Source organism: Entelurus aequoreus, linkage group LG05 (genome assembly GCF_033978785.1).
Source record: "Entelurus aequoreus isolate RoL-2023_Sb linkage group LG05, RoL_Eaeq_v1.1, whole genome shotgun sequence".
Classification (NCBI taxonomy): Eukaryota; Metazoa; Chordata; class Actinopteri; order Syngnathiformes; family Syngnathidae; genus Entelurus; species Entelurus aequoreus.
The window spans coordinates 33,475,033-33,495,878 of NC_084735.1; the positions used below are offsets into that span (position 1 = coordinate 33,475,033).

The 20,846-nt window shown below is 40.3% G+C and overlaps 1 protein-coding gene across 3 annotated transcripts in view; it reads right to left on the minus strand.

Moving 5' to 3' along the window:
* Positions 1–909: 909 nt before the first annotated feature.
* Positions 910–20,846, minus strand: part of LOC133650528 (neuronal tyrosine-phosphorylated phosphoinositide-3-kinase adapter 1) — a 120,013-nt gene continuing 100,076 nt past the window's right edge. For all 3 annotated transcript variants that reach the window (XM_062047869.1, XM_062047868.1, XM_062047870.1), the window contains 2 exons: positions 19,216–19,322; positions 910–3,065 (listed from right to left, as the gene is read on the minus strand). In XM_062047869.1, coding sequence (XP_061903853.1) covers positions 2,631–3,065; positions 19,216–19,322 — 542 coding nt within the window. In that variant the 3' untranslated portion in view covers positions 910–2,630. The remainder of the gene's footprint in view (positions 3,066–19,215; positions 19,323–20,846) is intronic.

Below are 20,846 nucleotides of genomic sequence, written 5' to 3' on the forward strand. Positions count from 1 at the left end.
CACACCAAAGGACACAGTATCACTCCTTAAGTTTCATGAGGCATCGATGCTTCAGTTTTGTTTGACTCATCACTCAGTAACAGTACGCCACCGCATTCAGCATTTGATTCCCGATGGTGGGATTTCTATTTAATACAGAGTAAACAGCCGCCATTAAAACAGCTTATTGGTTTGGTGGTTGATGTCTATATACGGGCATAACTGGGCTAATGGACAGTCTTGAATGAGCCCTGTGAAGTCTGCCTAGCAACAAATGATCTTGTAAGTAAAAAAAAAAAGTAAAAATACTGATTGAAAATTAATTTAGTTTAGAAATTGTATAATAAATAATGAGACGGGAAGAGAGAATACTGTAGTTTTCCTGCAGAACACCACTGAATAATCAATTATCACCATGTAAATTATCCCTTTTTTGAGTTTCACTTGAAATAGGAGATTTAACTGTCAAAAGCATATTTCCAGTGTTCATCCTCAGATAATGACTGGATTATTCAAGGCTGGAAGAAGGGGGAGGAGGGAGCTCAATAGGAGCCTACATTTGTAACTGCAGGGATTTGTTGGCATTTATACTTGGGCTACTAGTGGGGAAAAAAGCAGCCATTGTGCATTTTTTTGGATTATTTATCAGAAAATAATGATGAAAGAAACTATTATATTGTTGGAGGAAGTGTTCAATTGATGGAGCGCTGCATGTAGAGTGAACAGTGTGCCCTCATTTGGACGCTTTGAGTGTTGCAACATGTGCTGCAGCATTGCAGAGGAACATCATGTCCACTGCACACACACACACACACACACGCACGCACACACACACACACACGCACACACGCACACACTCACACACAAACACACGCACACGCACACGCACACACAGCAAAAGATGTTAAAAAATCCTGTTTGTTTTGTAAAGTTCATATATAAAATTTATTTGAATGACAATATCAATGCAAATAGAGCACTACAGTGATTTCCAAGGTACACCGTATCTTACCATATCAATATATTATGGCACTCATATAACGGCCACTGTTTTTAGTAGACACACAAAACCCACAGCTTCTGTAAACTATTTTTGGAAACGATCCCTATAGGGTTTGTTATCAGTCGGTGGAAAAGGAGCCATAGTAAGGTGATTCATTGGTGTTTGAAATAAAACGGGGCACAATATTGAGGATCATTTTTTGAGTGTAAAGAGTCTCTGCATGCATTGCACTTGCCCATTTCCTTCAACCTGGCTTGTGTTTGTTTAAAGATGGCCGCCCATTAGTCAAATAACAAGAAAACATGCGCAGGTGAAACGCAAACAAAAAAGGCAGAGCAGTGACTCTCCAACACTTAGGTAGGTCTTTTTCTCACCGTGTGTACATTTTGGTGCTATCTATCATAGAACAACAACGACCAAGAGACATTCAAGCGCCTTAATACTTGTGGGTTTTTTTTCTTTGTTTTTTTATAGTAGGGCTCACTCTTCAAAAGTACAAACTCCAGTGCACGTGGCTTTCAGAGATAAAAAAAAAAGTGACAATAAGCACTAGAATATTAACCTTGTTACCTACATGTACAGTTGAATGAACAACATCAGTAGTTCAAGATAGCAGCAACGAGACGACAAGCTGTTCAAATCTGTCCACAAATAAACAGTATTGTGAAAAAAAACAACTGATCTTAAAGGGAATCTTGCATAAATAAACGTTTGGACTGTATCTTTCTTTTCGAGGACGTTTACGGTTTTTCGGAACTCTAAATAACGCGAGCACTGGCTGCAGCAGAAGATAAAATACTCCTAGAAAAAACAAACAATTTTGTACAGTATTATGCTACATTATATGTATCGAGTACAAGTATGAAAATGGAAATAATTGCTACATTTTCAATACAGCTGTACATAACTATTTACAGTACATTAGGGTTTGATTTCTCCCAAGTGTTGTGCAGATTGTTCCAGCATTCTGTTTGAGGTGATCAACACTCACGGTCCTTTTAAGTCGTACCTTCAGTGAGGACCTTTATCTACCCTTTTGTACCTAAAATGTGTCACAACATCTTTATACACGCACAGCGACATTTGTACAGCACTGTATGTCTATTGTGACATGCAGAGAATGACGCAGTAAATATGACTCATTCAAGTCTTAAGATATGTACGTTTGTAGGCTAGGAGTTATGTCGCCCCCCCGGCGCTAGGAGCATATTGCTATAAAATTGGGAAAAAAAAGGATGATTTTATAAAGATTATGCGAACATACAGTAGGTAGCTTTCACACCTCGGCAATGATTATTTGCATCCACGACGACAATCTATTGACACCGAGAACATCTGGGAAAAACACTTTCACGATGAGTCCAAACCTGTACTCGCCCACAGAGCAGCTCTTTCTCTGCCTGGTTCCTTTCTGTGAGTTGGAGAGACAAAAATAAGAACTCTATGTGTCAAGTAGTCAGGAGGACATTTGGCAATTCTCACTTCACTCATTACTAATAGTGGTAACAATATTGGCAATCAGAACCCACGGAAAGGGACTTTATAGCAAGTTAACATTGAAATTGTCCGACTGGCTCCACAATTTGTGGAAGTGATGCAAACAGCCACCATCTTGTCTAACAGCACAAGCACATTCAGCTGGTCTGCATCAGATAGCAGTGTCCCAAACGACGGCCTGCGGCCTCTGGCAAGGTGGCGTGCCGGTCTTGCGCGGCTCGGGTGTCCGTCTCCAGCTAGGGAGGATGGGCATGCTGTCCTGCTTGCACAGGCTTTTGTCAGGGCGCCGGTGGGCCTTGATCTCCTTGCACAGGCAGCGTTTGCGCTCGATGACTTCCAGGAGCTTTCCGTCTCTCTGGGTCTGCATGGCGGACGGGGTGGAGCCGGCGCCGGCCGAGGCGGGCTGACCCTGGGCCAGCTGGGCCAGCTGTTGGAACTGCAGCTGCAGGTGGTGCTGTTGCTGGAGCTGCTGGAGCTGCTGCTTTAACTGCAACTGCTGCTGGTGGAGCTGAAGCTGCTGCTGCTGGCGGGACATGCTGGGGCTGCTGGGCTTGCAGGATGCTTGAGACTGCGCCAGACCATGCAGCTAATGACACAATGAAAGGGGTTTCATCAGTGAACACAGTTTACAGCACTGATTCCCAACCACTTGGCACTGCCTCTGCAATTATCCCATTTCACTTAATTAGTAGGCAGAGCAATGAAATGCCCTCCCACTAGATGGCAGAAGGTACATAATTAACCTGATGTATGTTGTCATTCAACAGAAGTGCTGTGAGATTATCCATAGATATTTGCCTTGGCTCAATTAACACTGGTCTACAGGGTAGGTTTTCAATGGACAGAATGTGCTCTGGATCTAGGCCCAGATGACATACTCTGAACTAGGGCTGGACAATTGATAAACTTTTGATTTCGATCATGGCTTCTCACAGTCATAAAAATATTATCCATCCATTTTCTACCGCTTGTCCCTTTTAATCCAAAAGAACAAACAATCATGGGGCCGCACAAGTTGCACGCAAAAACCTGCGCTTGTGACAGTGAAACGAAAGAGACCAAAAATAGACAGCTGAGTCTGGGATCTCACCATGGTTGCTACTTTTTATTTGACACGGCGCTAGTATGCCTAATTAGTAATCACTAAACTCAACAAAAAAAAGTAAGGTCATATGATTTCCGTGTTAACATAGCCACGGACGCCGTCACAGATCAAACCAAAATTCGCTGTTAAACGCTGAATATCAGAGGAATTTACATAAATTTGAGTGAAATGTTGTCATTGTGTAAACAAGAAAAAAAATTTTGGGTAAATAATGTGCCCGGTATCGCTCATTTATCCCCAAAACATTCAACCGCCCTCTCTTGAGCTAAACAAAGTGGAGACGACCACTTGAAACTACCAATCTAAAGTTAACAAGAACAATCCATACACCCACTACACATCTAATCTGCTTATGTTGTTGTGAACGACATCGTCGATGTAAGACAGGGTTCTCAAACTCCATTTACTTGGGGACCGCTGGAGGCAGAGTCTGTGAGGATGGGCCGCATCAGATATTCCACAAGAAAAGATTTTTCTTAAATGTTATTATTTTTATTTTTAAACACAAAGTAAGATAAAAACAAAACAAAAAAAACATCCAAATTGAGAATTAATAAGAAAATAAGTAAATACTTTACTACTCTAATAGTTTTTAGGGTGTGGAATATATTTTAGATCAGGGGTCTCAGACACGCAGCCCGCGGGCCAATTGCGGCCCGCGAGACATTATTTTGCGGCCTGCACCTTAATATGAAAATGTAATGTTAGTGCGGCCCGCAAGTTTTATATGAATGGCGCTTGACAGCGTCATACTTGCCAACCCTCCCGATATTTCCGCAAGGTGTTCTGGGTATTTGTTCTGTTGTGTTTATGTTGTGTTACGGTGTGGATGTTCTCCCGAAATTTGTTTGTCATTCTTGTTTGGTGTGGGTTCACAGTGTGGCGCATATTTGTAACAGTGATAAAGTTGTTTATACGGCCACCCTCAGTGTGACTTGTATGGCTGTTGACCAAGTATGTCTTGCAGTCACTTACGTGTGTCTGCTGAAGCCTCATACAACATGTGACTGGGCCGGCACGCTGTTTGTATGGTGAAAAAGCAGACGCGACGACAGGTTGTAGAGGACGTTAAAGGCAGTGCCATCACGGCACGCCCTTAATATTGTTGTCCAGGTTAAAATCGGGACAAATTCGGGAGAATGGTTGCCCCGGGAGATTGTCGGGAGGGGCACTGAAATTCGGGAGTCTCCCGGAAAAATCGGGAGGGTTGGCAAGTATGTTGCTAGGGTGGGATAGCCATTCAAAGAAGGTGAATTCATTAAAAAGTGCATGTGAGATTTTTTTAAGAAATATTTTCTTGCGGCCCAGCCTCATCCAGTTTCTGCATCCAGTGGCCCCCAGGTAAATTGAGTTTGAGACCCCTGTTTTAGATCCACTTGGTGTCACTGTTGTGTTTAGCCGAGGCAAGGAGAATGTCATTTCCGCTTCTTTTTTCTGTAACAGAAGCACGGCGGTCGGCAGATAATAGCCCGGTAGCAGTCTTCTTTGTTTTTTGCTCGATGTTCATGTCTTTCATGATGACATGACCACCGTGGCTCACGTGACAGTATGTGACGTATGTAAGAAGGTGCGCTTGTTTTAATTCTCTGTGAGAAGGAGAGACAGGAAAGAGTGAGAAACGCATGCAGTTTAATGCCCCGCAGCTAAAAGTAACTGCGTGAGAACGTATACTCGAATATCACGATATAGTCATTTTCTATACCGCACAGAGACAAACCCGCGATATATCAAGTATATCGATATATCGCCCAGCCTACAAAGTACCGGGATAGTGAGTGCAAAAAGGCGACTGCTCCCGGAGTGTTTACTGCCGTGTGAAAAGAAGCGGAAATGACACTGTGCTGTTGTAAATGTAGTCATAGAAACAGAAAAAAAAACCGAATGACTTCAAATGGAAATACAAACCCCGTTTCCATATGAGTTGGGAAATTGTGTTAGATGTAAATATAAATGGAATACAATGATTTGCAAATCATTTTCAACACATATTCAGTTGAATATGCTACAAAGACAACATATTTGATGTTCAAACTGATAAACTTTTTTTTTTTGCAAATAATCATTAACTTTAGAATTTGATGCCAGCAACAAGTGACAAAGAAGTTGGTAAAGGTGGCAATAAATACTGATAAAGTTGAGGAATGCTCATCAAACACCTATTTGGAACATCCCACAGGTGAACAGGCAAATTGGGAACAGTTGGGTGCCATGATTGGGTATTAAAGTAGATTCCATGAAATGCTCAGTCATTCACAAACAAGGATGGGGCGAGGGTCAACACTTTGTCAACAAATGTGTTAGCAAATTGTTGAAAAGTTTAAGAAAAACCTTTCTCAACCAGCTATTGCAAGGAATTTAGGGATTTCACCATCTACAGTCCGTAATATCATCAAAGGGTTCAGAGAATCTGGAGAAATCACTGCACGTAAGCAGCTAAGCCCGTGACCTTCGATCCCTCAGGCTGTACTGCATCAACAAGCGACATCAGTGTGTAAAGGATATCACCACATGGGCTCAGGAACACTTCAGAAACCCACAGTCAGTAACTACAGTTGGTCGCTACATCTATAAGTGCAAGTTAAAGGCCTACTGAAACCCACTACTACCGACCACGCAGTCTGATAGTTTATATATCAATGATGAAATCTTAACATTGCAACACATGCCAATACGGCCGGGTTAACTTATAAAGTGCAATTTAAAATTTCCGCCACACTTCCGCTTGAAAACGTCTCGGTATGATGACATATGCGCGTTACGTAGCCAGTTTAACAGAGGTATGGCTTCCCCATTGAAGCCAATACGAAATAGCTCTGTTTTCATCTCATTATTCCACAGTATTCTGGACATCTGTGTTGGTGAATCTGTTGCAATTTGTTCATTGCATTATGGAGAAAGAAGCTGAGCAAGCAAAGAAGAAAGTTGTCGGTGCGAAGCGGATATTTTGCGAGGGAAGTCAGCAACACAACACAGCCGGTGTTTGTTTACATTCCCGAAAGATGCAGTCAAGATCGAAGAACTCGGACAACAGAGACTCTAACCAGGAGGACTTTGATTTGGATACACAGACGCGATACCGTGAGTACCTAGCTGTGCTTCCAAACATTTGATCGCTTGCTATAACTAGCTCGAGCTAGGAGCTAGGAGCTAGCATAACAAACACCTAGGTGTTTGTTATGCGGGATTCATTTGTGGCATATTAAATATAAGCCTGGTTGTGTTGTGGCTAATAGAGTATATATATGTCTTGTGTTTATTTACTGTTGTAGTCATTCCCAGCTGAATATCAGGTCCCACCCGCGCGCTTCCAAACATTTGATCGATTGCCCGTACGTGCGTGTCACGTACGTAACTTTGGTTTTGATTGATTGATTGAGACTTTTATTAGTAGGTTGCACAGTGAAGTACATATTCCGTACAATTGACCACTAAATGGTAACACCCGAATAAGTTTTTCAACTTGTTTAAGTCGGGGTCCACTTAAATTGATTCATGATACAGATATATACTATCATATATACTATCATCATAATACAGTCATCACACAAGGTAATCACATTGAATTATTTACATTATTTACAATCAGGGGTGTGGAGGGGGGGGGGGGGTAGGATATGGACAGCAAGTAGTGGACATAGAGAGAGAGAGAGAGAGAGAGAGAGAGAGAGAGAGAGAGAGAGAGAGAGAGAGAGAGAGAGAGAGAGAGAGAGAGAGAGAGATCAGAAGGCATAAGAAAAAGTATCTGCATTTGATTGTTTACATTTGATGATTAGCAATCCGGGGAGGGTGTTAGTTTAGGGTTGTAGCTGCCTGGAGGTGAACTTTTATTGCGGTTTTGAAGGAGGATAGAGATGCCCTTTCTTTTAAACCTGTTGGGAGCGCATTCCACATTGATGTGGCATAGAAAGAGAATGAGTTAAGACCTTTGTTAGTTCGGAATCTGGGTTTAACGTGGTTAGTGGAGCTCCCCCTGGTGTTGTGGTTATGGCGGTCATTTACGTTAAGGAAGTAGTTTGACATGTACTTCGGTATCAGGGAGGTGTAGTGGATTTTATAACTAGGCTCAGTGCAAGTTGTTTAACTCTGTCCTCCACCTTGAGCCAGTCCACTTTAGAGAAGTGGGTAGGAGTGAGGTGGGATCTGGGGTGGAGGTCTAGAAGTAACCTGACTAGCTTGTTCTGAGATGTTTGGAGTTTAGATTTGAGGGTTTTGGAGGTGCTAGGGTACCAGGAGGTGCATGCGTAATCGAAAAAGGGTTGAACGAGAGTTCCCGCCAGAATCCTCAAGGTGCTTTTGTTGACCAGAGAGGAGATTCTGTAGAGAAATCTTGTCCGTTGGTTAACCTTTCTGATTACCTTGGTTGCCATTTTATCACAGGAAAGGTTAGCCTCTAGAATGGAACCTAGGTAGGTGACCTCATCTTTCCTGGTGATAACAATGTCACCCACTTTTATGGTTAAATTTATAAGCTTTATGAACCTTGGGTTAGGTGAACGGTCCTTTGGGCTGAGTGAGTGTGTGTGTTGTGCAGGTGTTTGAATTGTATTGGCGGGTTATATATACGGGATCCCGTCCATATTACCCGCTCGAGCTATAACTAGCTCGAGCTAGTAGCTAGTAGCTAGGAGCTAGCATAACAAACACCTAGGTGTTTGTTATGCGGGATTAATTTGTGGCATATTAAATATAAGCCTGGTTGTGTTGTGGCTAATAGAGTATATATATGTCTTGTGTTTATTTACTGTTGTAGTCATTCCCAGCTGAATATCAGGTCCCACCCGCGCGCTTCCAAACATTTGATTGCTTGCCCGTACGTGCGTGTCATGTACGTAACTTTGGTTAAATTTATAAGCTTTATGAACCTTGGGTTAGGTGAACGGTTCTTTGGGCTGAGTGAGTGTGTGTTGTGCAGGTGTTTGAATTGTATTGGCGGGTTATATATACGGGATCCCGTCCATATAACCCGCTCGAGCTATAACTAGCTCGAGCTAGTAGCTAGGAGCTAGGAGCTAGCATAACAAACACCTGTGGTGTAGGTGTTTTTATGCGGGATTAATTTGTGGCATATTAAATATAAGCCTGGTTGTGTTGTGGCTAATAGAGTATATATATGTCTTGTGTTTATTTACTGTTGTAGTCATTCCCAGCTGAATATCAGGTCACCCCCGGCTCTCACAGCATCTTCCCTATCTGAATCGCTTCCACTCCCCACTAGTCCTTCACTTGCATTTTCCTCATTCACAAATCTTTCATCCTCGCTCAAATTAATGGGGAAATCGTCGCTTTCTCGGTCCGAATCTCTCTCACTTCTGGCGGCCATCATTGTAAACAATAGGAAACTTTGTGGATATGTTCAATTGACTACGTCACGCTACTTCCGGTAGGGGCAAGCCTTTTTTTTATCAGATACCAAAAGTTGCGATCTTTATCGTCGTTGTTTTATACTAAATCCTTTCAGCAAAAATATGGCAATATCGCAAAATGATCAAGTATGACACATAGAATAGATCTGGTATGCCCGTTTAAATAAAAAAAATTCATTTCAGTAGGCCTTTAAAACTCTCCTATGCAAGGCGAAAACCGTTTATCAACAACACCCAGAAACGCCGTCGGCTTCGCTGGGCCTGAGCTCATCTAAGATGGACTGATACAAAGTGGAAAAGTGTTCTGTGGTCTTACTAGTCCACATTTCAAATTGTTTTTGGAAACTGTGGACGTTGTGTCCTCCGGACCAAAGAGGAAAAGAACCATCCGGATTGTTACAGGCGCAAAGTTGAAAAGCCAGCATCTGTGATGGTATGGGGGTGTATTAGTGCCCAAGACATGGGTAACTTACACATCTGTGAAGGCGCCATTAATGCTGAAAGGTACATACAGGTTTTGGAGCAACATATGTTGCCATCCAAGCAACATTACCATGGACGCCCCTGCTTATTTCAGCAAGACAATGCCAAGCCACGTGTTACATCAACGTGGCTTCATAGTAAAAGAGTGCGGGTACTACACTGGCCTGCCTGTAGTCCAGACCTGTCTCCCATTGAAAATGTGTGGCGCATTATGAAGCCTAAAATACCACAACGGAGACCCCCGGACTGTTGAACAACTTAAGCTGTACATCAAGCAAGAATGGGAAAGAATTCCACCTGAGAAGCTTAAAAAATGTGTCTCCTCAGTTCCCAAACGTTTACTGAGTGTTGTTAAAAGGAAAGGCCATGTAACACAGTGGTGAACCTGCCCTTTCCCAACTACTTTGGCACGTGTTGCAGCCATGAAATTCTAAGTTAATTATTATTTGCAAAAAAAAAATAAAGTTTATGAGTTTGAACATCAAATATCTTGTCTTTGTAGTGCATTCAATTGAATATGGGTTGAAAAGGATTTGCTAATTATTGTATTCCGTTTATATTTACATCCAACACAATTTCCCAACTTATATGGAAACGGGGTTTGTATATGTAGTGTTTATGGCGTGAGACAATGCAAATACAATGCAAAATAATGCAAATAATGACCCACAAATAGCGGTCGTGACCCTATAATTGATCCAGGTTATCGGGGACTCTTATTGCCGACGGACAGGTGTCGCTATGTGACTACAGACTACATTAGGCTACATTGAGTTCCTTACTTTTTTGTCAGACAGAGACATATACATGTATAAAGTCCCCCCCAGGCAGGAACTTCAAACATTTATTTTTTTTCAAGGGTTGTTAACACAGCATGCTCACATGAATGTGTGCCCAATAGAAACGAAGCAGCCAGCGGGGCACGGAAAAAAAAACTCTCCATGGCAATGCTGCTGTAACTTTTACTCATTGACAAATGTTTCTCTGCTTGCATCAAACCCGGTCTATGTCCCGCCTGGAGAGCCATATGCCCCATCGTGATTGGCAGGTTCGTGCAACTCCGCACACAACAGTGTAAAGTGCCATTCATATAAAACTTGCAACCCCTACTAACATTAAACTTCATAATAAGGTGGGGGGGCTACACAATATTGTCTCAGGGGACACAATTGGCCCACAGGCCGCAAGTTTGAAACCACTGATGTAAGATCAATGTACATACAGGACAGCCAGTTTTGTCTCTTTTTTTTTATCAGCCTCACATAGTCTCCCACAACAGCCCACTTCACAATAACAGCACTGTGTGCAACATCTGGTCTGACTGTTCTAACAAAATAAAGGTTTCAAATAAAGTACCTTACACAAGTATAATGTATAGTGCTTAAAGCACGTATTATAACATTTATCAAATGATTATGCTTTGACTTAAAATATTGGTCAAACGTGTCCAAAAATGTATTGCACCAATAAATGTGAGGATTTTTGCATTTGTTTAGTTGTTTTGTTTATTCCTTAGCAAACATTTTATAAAGTTGTATTTGACATAAAAAGTGGTAAAATAAGTGTGAAAGGTAAAAACTGAATTAATTTTTTTTTTTTTTTTTACAAAAAAACAGTTTTTATATTGCTATTGTTATTTTAATGTATTGCTGTTACTAATATTATTTTACTTTTTGTTTATTTGTTACAAATTTATATCCGTTGTTCTTTTAAATTATTTTTAAAGTAGAGTTTTTGCGGTGCAATAAATATTTATGTTTTCAATGTAATGAATATTGTTGTTAATCGTGATTCCAATTTCAATCAAAAAAATTATGATTATTATTTTTGCCATAATCATCCAGCCCTACCCTGAACTATTATTTGGTCATTGTGACTTACAGGTGGTACTTGTTTCATGGTTACGAATGGGGGCTTCCATGAATGTTATGGTTGGGTCAACCCGTATATCGCTGGAGAAGTACTTACAGCAGGTGTGGCAGAAGAACCAGTAGCATGTGTGTGTGCAGTGTGTTCCTTGCATGTGGAAGAACCACTTTGCTTATTCCTTAACTTTTTTCTCTTCATTGTGTCTCCTAAGAGTAAGACAGACTCTTCTGATGGCTGTGTCATGAATGATTAAAAAGTGATGTGTGTATGGCCAGTAAGTGGCTGAGTTTTTCTCACTGTCTTTTATGTGCTTTGTGTGAAGCACATTCAGAGTGAAAGACTTAAGTGGTAATTTAGGTATGGATTCCGACTTGTATTGTGTTGTGGATACGGAACCTGTACCAGGGGTAGGGAATCTATGGCTCTGGAGCCAAATGTGGCTCTTTTAATGACTGCATCTGGCTCTCAGATAAATCTTAGCTGACATTGCTTAAACACGATAAGTAATGAATAATTCCACTGGTAATCACAGTGTTAAAAATAATGTTCAAAATATAAAACATTCTCACGCATTTTAATCCATCCATCCGTTTTCTACCGCACCTGTTCAAGAAGTCGCATTAATGGTAAGAAGTATTTTATTTATTATTGGTTAGCTTCAGAATAACAATGTTATTAAAAATAATATGAGACGTATTATATTCTAAAAATGTTGGTCTTACTTAAAAATGCACGCATTTAGTTGTATTCCGTGTTAAAAAATATTAAATGGCTCTCACGAAAATACATTTTAAAATATTTGGCTTTCATGGCTCTCAGCCAAAAAGGTTCCCGACCCCTGACCTATACACTTAAATCGCTTGGCAGAACTGTTCACAAAATTAAAAAAAATATATATTTTTACATGGCTTATGGGTCAACCATCTACAAGGTTCGGTGGAAATGTGTTTTGTGTTTCTAGTGTAATCCTGCTAATTGTCTCTAGTCTTTTACTTACTACACTGTTAGAATAAGTTGTTAAACGACAACAAAAAGGTCATTAAAACTATTAAATTAGGCACAGTACTGTACCTCTTCATCAACATGAAGGACTTGTTACTTCAATCGTAATTCTTCCTCTTTGGGAAGGGCCTTTTTGTTCCAGCATGCCTTTAAAAGAGTCTGCTTTTTTAACATTTGAAAGGGTCCACAAAGCCATGGTTGGATGAGTATGGTGTGTATTGGCTCTACCCCACAGCATGTTGAATTGGAATTACAGGAAGTGGAATTCAATTTGTTGCAATTCAGAGAAACTCCTTATCGTAGACACCATAGAACTTGGCGCCTGTGTTGGCCACTGCTAGGCTGCGTCAAGGCGGCCGTCATCTTGCAACAGTCAAACTGGCCCAGTCAACTAGTACAAGTCAGAGTGACAGCGGTTGTTTTATTTAGGTATACCTGTCAAGAATCGTAGTATTTATAGCAATCATCAAGAGGGAAGAGGAAAATACTTCTATTAAATGGTGACACAGTAGCATCACCTTTGGGAGCAGTTAAATTAAAGTATGCACTTAATTTAAAAAAATATAAACAGTATGATACGGTACAGCGATACGGTATTGCTGATAATAGTAAGTCTTGGCAAATGACTGCCGCAAGATGGCCGGCAGATAGACGCATGATCCGGCCAATCTGTGTGTCCGTTGGTAGTTCCATTTGTACTGGCAAGTCAGGATTTTCCAGTTCCTAGTCATAAATTTCAAGTACAACACCCCCGAGGTCGGATTTCCTACTCAAAAAGTTGCAGAGTCTCCCCACCCCTGAGTTGGCTTCAAAGATGGCGGCTCTGAGTGTGAACAATAATAGAAAGTTAAAGTATCAATGATTGTCACACACACACGCTAGGTGTGGTGAAATTTGTCCTCTGCATTTGACCCATCCCCTTGATCACCCCCTGGGAGGTGAGGGGAGCAGTGGGCAGCAGCGGTGCCCCGCCCGGGAATCATTTTTGGTGATTTAACCCCCAATTCCAACCCTTGATGCTGAGTGAAATAGAAGCTTCTGTAATGCCCATTATTAGCACTTCTGACTACTTATTGTCGCACTAAATCAGCGTACATATGTTGGATTTTTATACACAGTAATGTCATTGTGGTGTAGATATTTTTTTATTGAAGTGTTTTATACATTCTACATTGCTAGCAAAATCGATTTGTGCTTCCTCTTCCTCCACCGTGATTGATGGTTGCAGAAGTAGTGCATATTTTTCCATAAGTTGTTTGTATTCAGATAAGGCAAGCACAAAAATAGCTTTCGTGGATGTAACTGTAATGACCTCGTAACTCGACTGTGACGTCTTTCCCAACTTCCGAGGTTAATGGAATGCACCATTTGTTCCTTACATCAAAAGGACAGGATGAATTGTCATGTTTAAAGAAAAATACTTGAAAAACAGTACGATGAAACACAAATTCTCTCGAATTTGAATTATTCTTTTTTACCATTTTCCATAATTTGAAAGTAACAATATCCATGACATTTACTTTTATAGTTACAGATTGGCTCAGATGCTAGCATGCAAGATAGCACCAAGTAACAATATCCATGACTTTTAGTTCTATGCCAAAAAAAATTTGCTAAAATGCTATCGTTCTAACAGTTAGTATGATCGGCTCCTCTCTCATGTCCAACATTAGTGACGTTTCGTATTATTTTCTATTTTAATCCTGTAGTTTTATACTAGGGCTCTAGCTATATAAACATTTCATATGAAGGTTATTGTCACCAAAATTATCACGGTTATCATTATTATCACGGTATTGATGAATGTGCTCAAAAAGTAATCATACACACTTATAACCATGTTTTATCTAAATAAAAAAAGAAATGGCACACAATATTATTTCTTGGCAGATGAAATATATGTTATATAATAATATTGTTCTGGCTACTTAAGAGCCATGTTATTTTTTATTGGAATGTATAAATAAGTTTCTTCTGTTTTAATTAGTAAAGTTTGTGTTTTTTTAATCATGAAGAAAAATACACAGAGTTGGGCGCGTCTCGTCTGTTTCAGAGTCGAATACAAAGAGAGTATGACCAACTGAACAAGAGGCGCCATTTTTGCCACCAAGAATGTGTGCAGCTGTGCCCAGAAGGATGCATTGTGGTCGTTCTGCCGTTAGTTTTCCTGACAAGATAAACTATAATAATATGTCAAAATATAGTTTTAAACATACTCCTCCTCATAAACTTACAATAAAATCAATCTATATTAATCTTGTAAATATTGTTTATCTTGTACATATGCTAGCAGTCCTACTTGGTACTTTTGTTTATTGCATTGCTTATGTATTACTGTATTGCATTAAAAGCAATGATAATATCTGAATTTCCCCTCGGGATTAATTAAGTATTTTTGATTCTTATTATTTCTGAGTATTTGTCAAAATATAATTTTGTGGTCATATTTGATGCACTCCGCTGTATACATTTATGCAGTGGTTAGTGACCAGCAGGCTGTCTAACACCCTCCCGACGGCGCAATAAACGTAAAAAAAAATACACAGAAAAATAAAAAAACATATGACCCTTATTTTTGCCAAAATCTTCATTAGCTTTGGACCAAAAATTACAGAGAAATTGTGACTTTTGTGTGTGAGGTTTGTAATCATTACGCTTTTATGTGTGTGTGTGTGTGTGTGTGTGTGTGTGTGTGTATATATATATATATATATATATATATATATATATATATATATATATATATTCACAGTATATGCTGTATATATTCACAGTATATACACTATATATAATATATTTATAATTTAGATATTTAGGCACACGCACTAACACACTAACCCCTGTGCCATTGTGCACAGGGGTTAGTGCATGTGCCTCACAATACGAAGGTTCTGGGTTCGATCCTGGGCTCGGGATCTTTCTGTGTGGAGTTTGCATGTTCTCCCTGTGACTGCGTGGGTTCCCTCTGGGTACTCCGGCTTCCTCCCACCTCCAAAGACATGCACCTGGGGATAGGTTGATTGGCAACACTAAATTGGCCCTAGTGTGTGAATGTGAGTGTGAATGTTGTCTGTCTATCTGTGTTGGCCCTGCGATGAGGTGGCGACTTGTCCAGGGTGTATCCTGCCTTCCGCCCAAATGCAGCTGAGATAGGCTCCAGCACCCCCCGTGGCCCCAAGAGGGACAAGCGATAGAAAATGGATGGATGGATGGATTTAGATATTTTTGTAATTGATTTTTGCCATGTATAATCCATAATTAATTGACTATTGGCATTCTCTCGATGAGCTTCAAGCCCACCTATGAAGTGAAAACCATTTCAAGTGACTACCTCTTGAAGCTCATCGAGAGAATGCCAAGAGTGTGCAAAGCAGTAATCAGAGCAAAGGGTGGCTATTTTGAAGGAACTAGAATATAAAACATGTTTTCAGTTATTTCACCTTTTTTTGTTAAGTACATAAAGGCCTACTGAAATGAATTTTTTTTATTTAAACGGGGATAGCAGATCCATTCTATGTGTCATACTTGATCATTTCACGATATTGCCATATTTTTGCTGAAAGGATTTAGTAGAGAACAACGACGATAAAGTTCGCAACTTTTGGTCGCTGATAAAAAAAAGCCTTGCCCCTACCGGAAGTAGCGTGACGTCACAAGCTGGAGTGCTGCTCACATTTCCCTATTGTTTACACCAGCAGCGAGAGCGATTCGGACCGAGAAAGCGACGATTACCCCATTAATTTGAGCGAGGATGAAAGATTAGTGGATGAGGAAAGTGAGAGTGAAGGACTATAGTGCAGTGCAGGACGTATCTTTTTTTGCTCTGACCGTAACTTAGGTACAAGGGTTCATTGGATTCCACACTTTCTCCTTTTTCTGTTGTGGATCACAGATTTGTATTTTAAACCACCTCGGATACTATATCCTCTTGAAAATGAGAGTCGAGAACGCGAAATGGACATTCACAGTGACTTTTATCTCCACAACAATACATCGGCGAAACACTTTAGCTTCTGAGCTAACGTGATAGCATCGGGCTCAAATGCAGATATAAACAAAAGAAATAAACCCCTGACTGGAAAAATAGACAAAAAAATCAACAATACTATTAAACCCTGGACCTGTAAATACACGGTTAATGCTTTCCAGCTTAGCGAGAGATTAACAATGCTGTTGCTAACGACGCCATTGAAGCTAACTTAGCAACGGGACCTCACAGAGTTGTGATAAAAACATTAGCGCTCCACCTACGCCAGCCAGCCCTCATCTGCTCATCAACACCCGTGCTCACCTGCGTTCCAGCGATCGACGGAAGGACGAAGGACTTCACCCGATCATCCATGCGGTCGGCGGCTAGCGTCGGATAGCGCGTCTGCTATCCAAGTCAAAGTCCTCCTGGTTGTGTTGCTACAGCCAGCTGCTAATACACCGATCCCACCTACAACTTTCTTCTTTGCAGTCTTCATTGTTCATTAAACAAATTGCAAAAGATTCCCCAACACAGATGTCCAGAATACTGTGGAATTTTATAATAATACCTGGGATTTATATAGCGCTTTTCTAAGTACCCAAAGTCGCTTTACATGTTAAAAAGACATCATTCATTCACACCTGGTGGTGGTAAGCTACTTTCGTAGCCACAGCTGCCCTGGGGTAGACTGACGGAAGCGTGGCTGCCAATTTGCGCCTACGGCCCCTCCGACCACCACCTGTCATTCATTCAACATTCATTCACCGGTGTGAGCGGCACCGGGGGCAAGGGTGAAGTGTCCTGCCCAAGGACACAACGGCATGGTAAGAGGCGGGGAGCGAACCTGCAACCCTCAGGTTTCTGACACGGGCGCTCTACCCACTATGCCGTGCCGCCCCACAATTTTGAGATGAAAACAGAGCTTTTTTGTATTGGATTCAAAGGTGTACCAATACTTCCGTTTAACTAGTGACGTCACTCGCATACGTCATCATACAAAGACGTTTTCAACCGAAAGTTTAGCGGGAAATTTAAAATTGCACTTTATAAGTTAACCCGGCCATATTGGCATGTGTTGCAATGTTACGATTTCATCATTGATGTATAAACTATCAGACTGCGTGGTCGGTAGTAGTGGGTTTCAGTAGGCCGTTAACTCCACATGTGTTCATTCATAGTTTTGATGCCTTCGGTGACAATCTACAATCTACAATAGTCATGAAAATAAAGAAAAGGCATTGAATGAGAAGGTGTGTCCAAACTTTTGGCCTGTACTGTATATATATATATATATATATATATATATATATATATATATATATATATATATATATATATATATATATATATATATATATATATATATATATATATATATGTATATATATACATACTGTATGTATATATATATATATATATATATATATATATATATATATATATATATATATATATATATATATATATATATATATATATATATATATATATATATATCCACAGTACATACATTATATATATTTATTATTTAGATACTTTTGTAATTGATTCGTGCCATGTTTAATCCATAATTAATTGACTGTTGATTTGCTTTTATGTTTGTAATTAATACAATTCATAAAACACATCGGTACAAAAACAACAACCAAAAAGTATATCAGCAGTGTACAGACATGAATGTTTACATGGCAAAAAACTCTTCAATTAAAAAAGATGTCCAATAAGGAAGTGCAGAGTATGCATAGCTCCAGCTGTGGCCAGCTCAAAGTTGGAAGCAAACATGGCGCCCTGGAATCACGTGAGTGCGTTTTGACCAATCATTTAGGAGATGGTCTGAAACCAAGTTGGCCATACTCTCTTTATACACGATTATTTATGTGACTTCACGCAAATTCACTTCCGGTTTTCACATTCCTTTGAGTATCGATCCGTCTAGCTGACCAAGAGAGCACATGTAGGTTTAACGTATACAGTGGAAGTTCTTGGTTGCTCAGACAGCAATGTGTTTACACAAGTTTAGATTTGGGTATGTCATTTTTAATGGGGGAAGAGGTCAATGTCTTTTGTACTCGTGCTAGCATTTAAGCTTGCTTCTCCAGTAAATAAGCATTGTCACTGGTCTGTGAGTTCATCAAAGTGTTAAAATCACGGTTTTATCCATCCATCCATCCATTTTCTACCGCTTATTCCCTTCGGGGTCGCGGGGGGCGCTGGAGCCTATCTCAGCTACAATCGGGCGGAAGGCGGGGTACACCCTGGACAAGTCGCCACCTCATCGCAGGGCCAACACAGATAGACAGACAACATTCACACTCACATTCACACACTAGGGCCAATTTAGTGTTGCCAATCTTTTATGATCATTTTAATTTAAAACGGTAATACTAACCGTAGGGAGTTTAATCGTGGTTTATCATGTTAGCCTTTAGCATTCATCCATATTATATTCTCTAGGCCATATTGCCAGCTTTGAAAAGGACAACCCACTTTGAAACCTTATTGACCACAACTGCAGTTCCTGCTTCCATCCACCAGGATGTAGCACCACTTCATCTGTTCCACAAGGAAGCAGAGCCAAGCAGACGCATGCAGACGTCTCTGCAGCACACTCAACGTGCGTCAGCAATTGCCACGCCGCCAGAATCCAGCTATATATGCTGCAAGACAACTGCAGCCCACCACACTGAAACAGCGTGTTCTCGCCACCACTATTCTCACACATTTGAGCGCTTACGCGGCAGCCTGCGTCATACACCTGCTCTTATTCTCTTGCAACCAGGCTAGAACATTATTCTGCTCAGTGGGCATATCTAGCAGCTATAAATAGACCTGCAGGGGCACTGTCTCCAAAAGGAGGGGAGGCAATAATGAGGACAATATTAATGTTCACTCGGAATAAACTTAATAGAGTCTGGAGTTATAAGGCCGGCACTCATATATTTACCTGGTTCAAGGCTTCTCGTGCTGGTAGACTGCTCTGCCTCTGGACGTCTCCTCCGCCTACCTGTCTCATTCCAGCAGCAGAGGAGGAACGGCCCAGCCGCCCCACTTCTGTAACAGACAACCATGTTACACTGCGTGCCTGCTAATGAAAACACTGGAATATTATTATTCTCTTTAACACATGAGAGTGTGATTGTTTGGCTATGTACCCATGTGGGCTGTGTTCTTGTTATAGATGTTGTATTAGACCATAATACATTTGCACAATGCGTACATTGTCATTGCAATTTGATTGTATGACAATGTAGTATCAACTTTCCTTTAGTTAGCCTTTCATGTACAATAGTTACAGTGGAAATAAAAGGCTAAATGCACCTGAAATCAAGTACAATTTAGGACAAAATGTGACCTCTCAGTAGACCTCAGGAATAATTGCAGTCATCTTCGAAGTGAGACTCCTGCCTGGGATACACAATAAACATTTGATCAAATGGATATTTTGTAAATTAGTGGAATCTGGGGATGTCGTTGTGGCTTGTGCAGCCCTTTGAGACACTTGTGATTAAGGGCTATATAAATAAACTTTGATTGATGATTGATTAGTAAGTCATTTTACACAGTTTATTTCTTGTAGTAAATTAGTTCAAACAACAAACCCAACTGGTCTAATATGAAAGTATGAAAAAAATATAGAAAGAGCTCTTTTTAGTAAACCGAACCATAAGAGTTGGACTTTCCATAGTTAAAAATCGGAGGGGTTTGGCATTTTTATTTATTGTTTTTTGGCTTTTTATTACATATAGTTTGGGGGTGACCTGATACAAGTTTTTCACTTCCGATAAAATACTCACATTGGAGTCTTGAGTATTGGCCGATACTGATATTAATCTGTTAGAAATCATAGCATATACTTTTATTTTTGTAGTTTAGAATGTTAGAAAAAGCCTGATCAAGTGTAATTATGTAGACAACAATAGTAGGTATAAATACACTAACCTTATGACATATTGATTCTTTTTGTGTGTGTGTGCGTGCGTGCGTGCGTGCGTGCGTGCGTGCGTGCGTGCGTGCGTGCGTGCGTGCGTGCGTGCGTGCGTGCGTGCGTGCGTGTGATCATTTGTTTTTGGCGCAAATTGTTTGTTTTGGTCACAATAATTAATTTAATTAAAAGTATGACACAGTAAGTTGAATGATGCGGTCACGTTTGTTACTGGATACTTTTTAATATGCTTTGTATGTGTAAATTATTTGAAACTTGTGTATGTTGACAAACGTGGTGTTTTAGACTGCAATATTGTTTAATTAAGTTAAATTATTATGTATGTTGAGCTTGTGTGCTAGTGTGTGCTTAGCTGGTGTGTAGCTGCTAGCTCGTAGTAGCCTACAGCCTACCATGTTTACCTTTTTTGAATGACTTCACTAAAATACAATAAAAGACCAGCCATGTGTGCTTATAGGAGGACATTTAGATGTAAATTGGCTGTCCAGCTTTGCACAAGTAAACACTGCAGGACTGCTTGTATCAGAGCTTATATCAAAGATTGTGGATGCAAGCTGATATCATATGATATTTGGATTTTTTTTGTTTTGTTTTTTTACTGGTATCACACCGATATTAATATCGGATCAGGA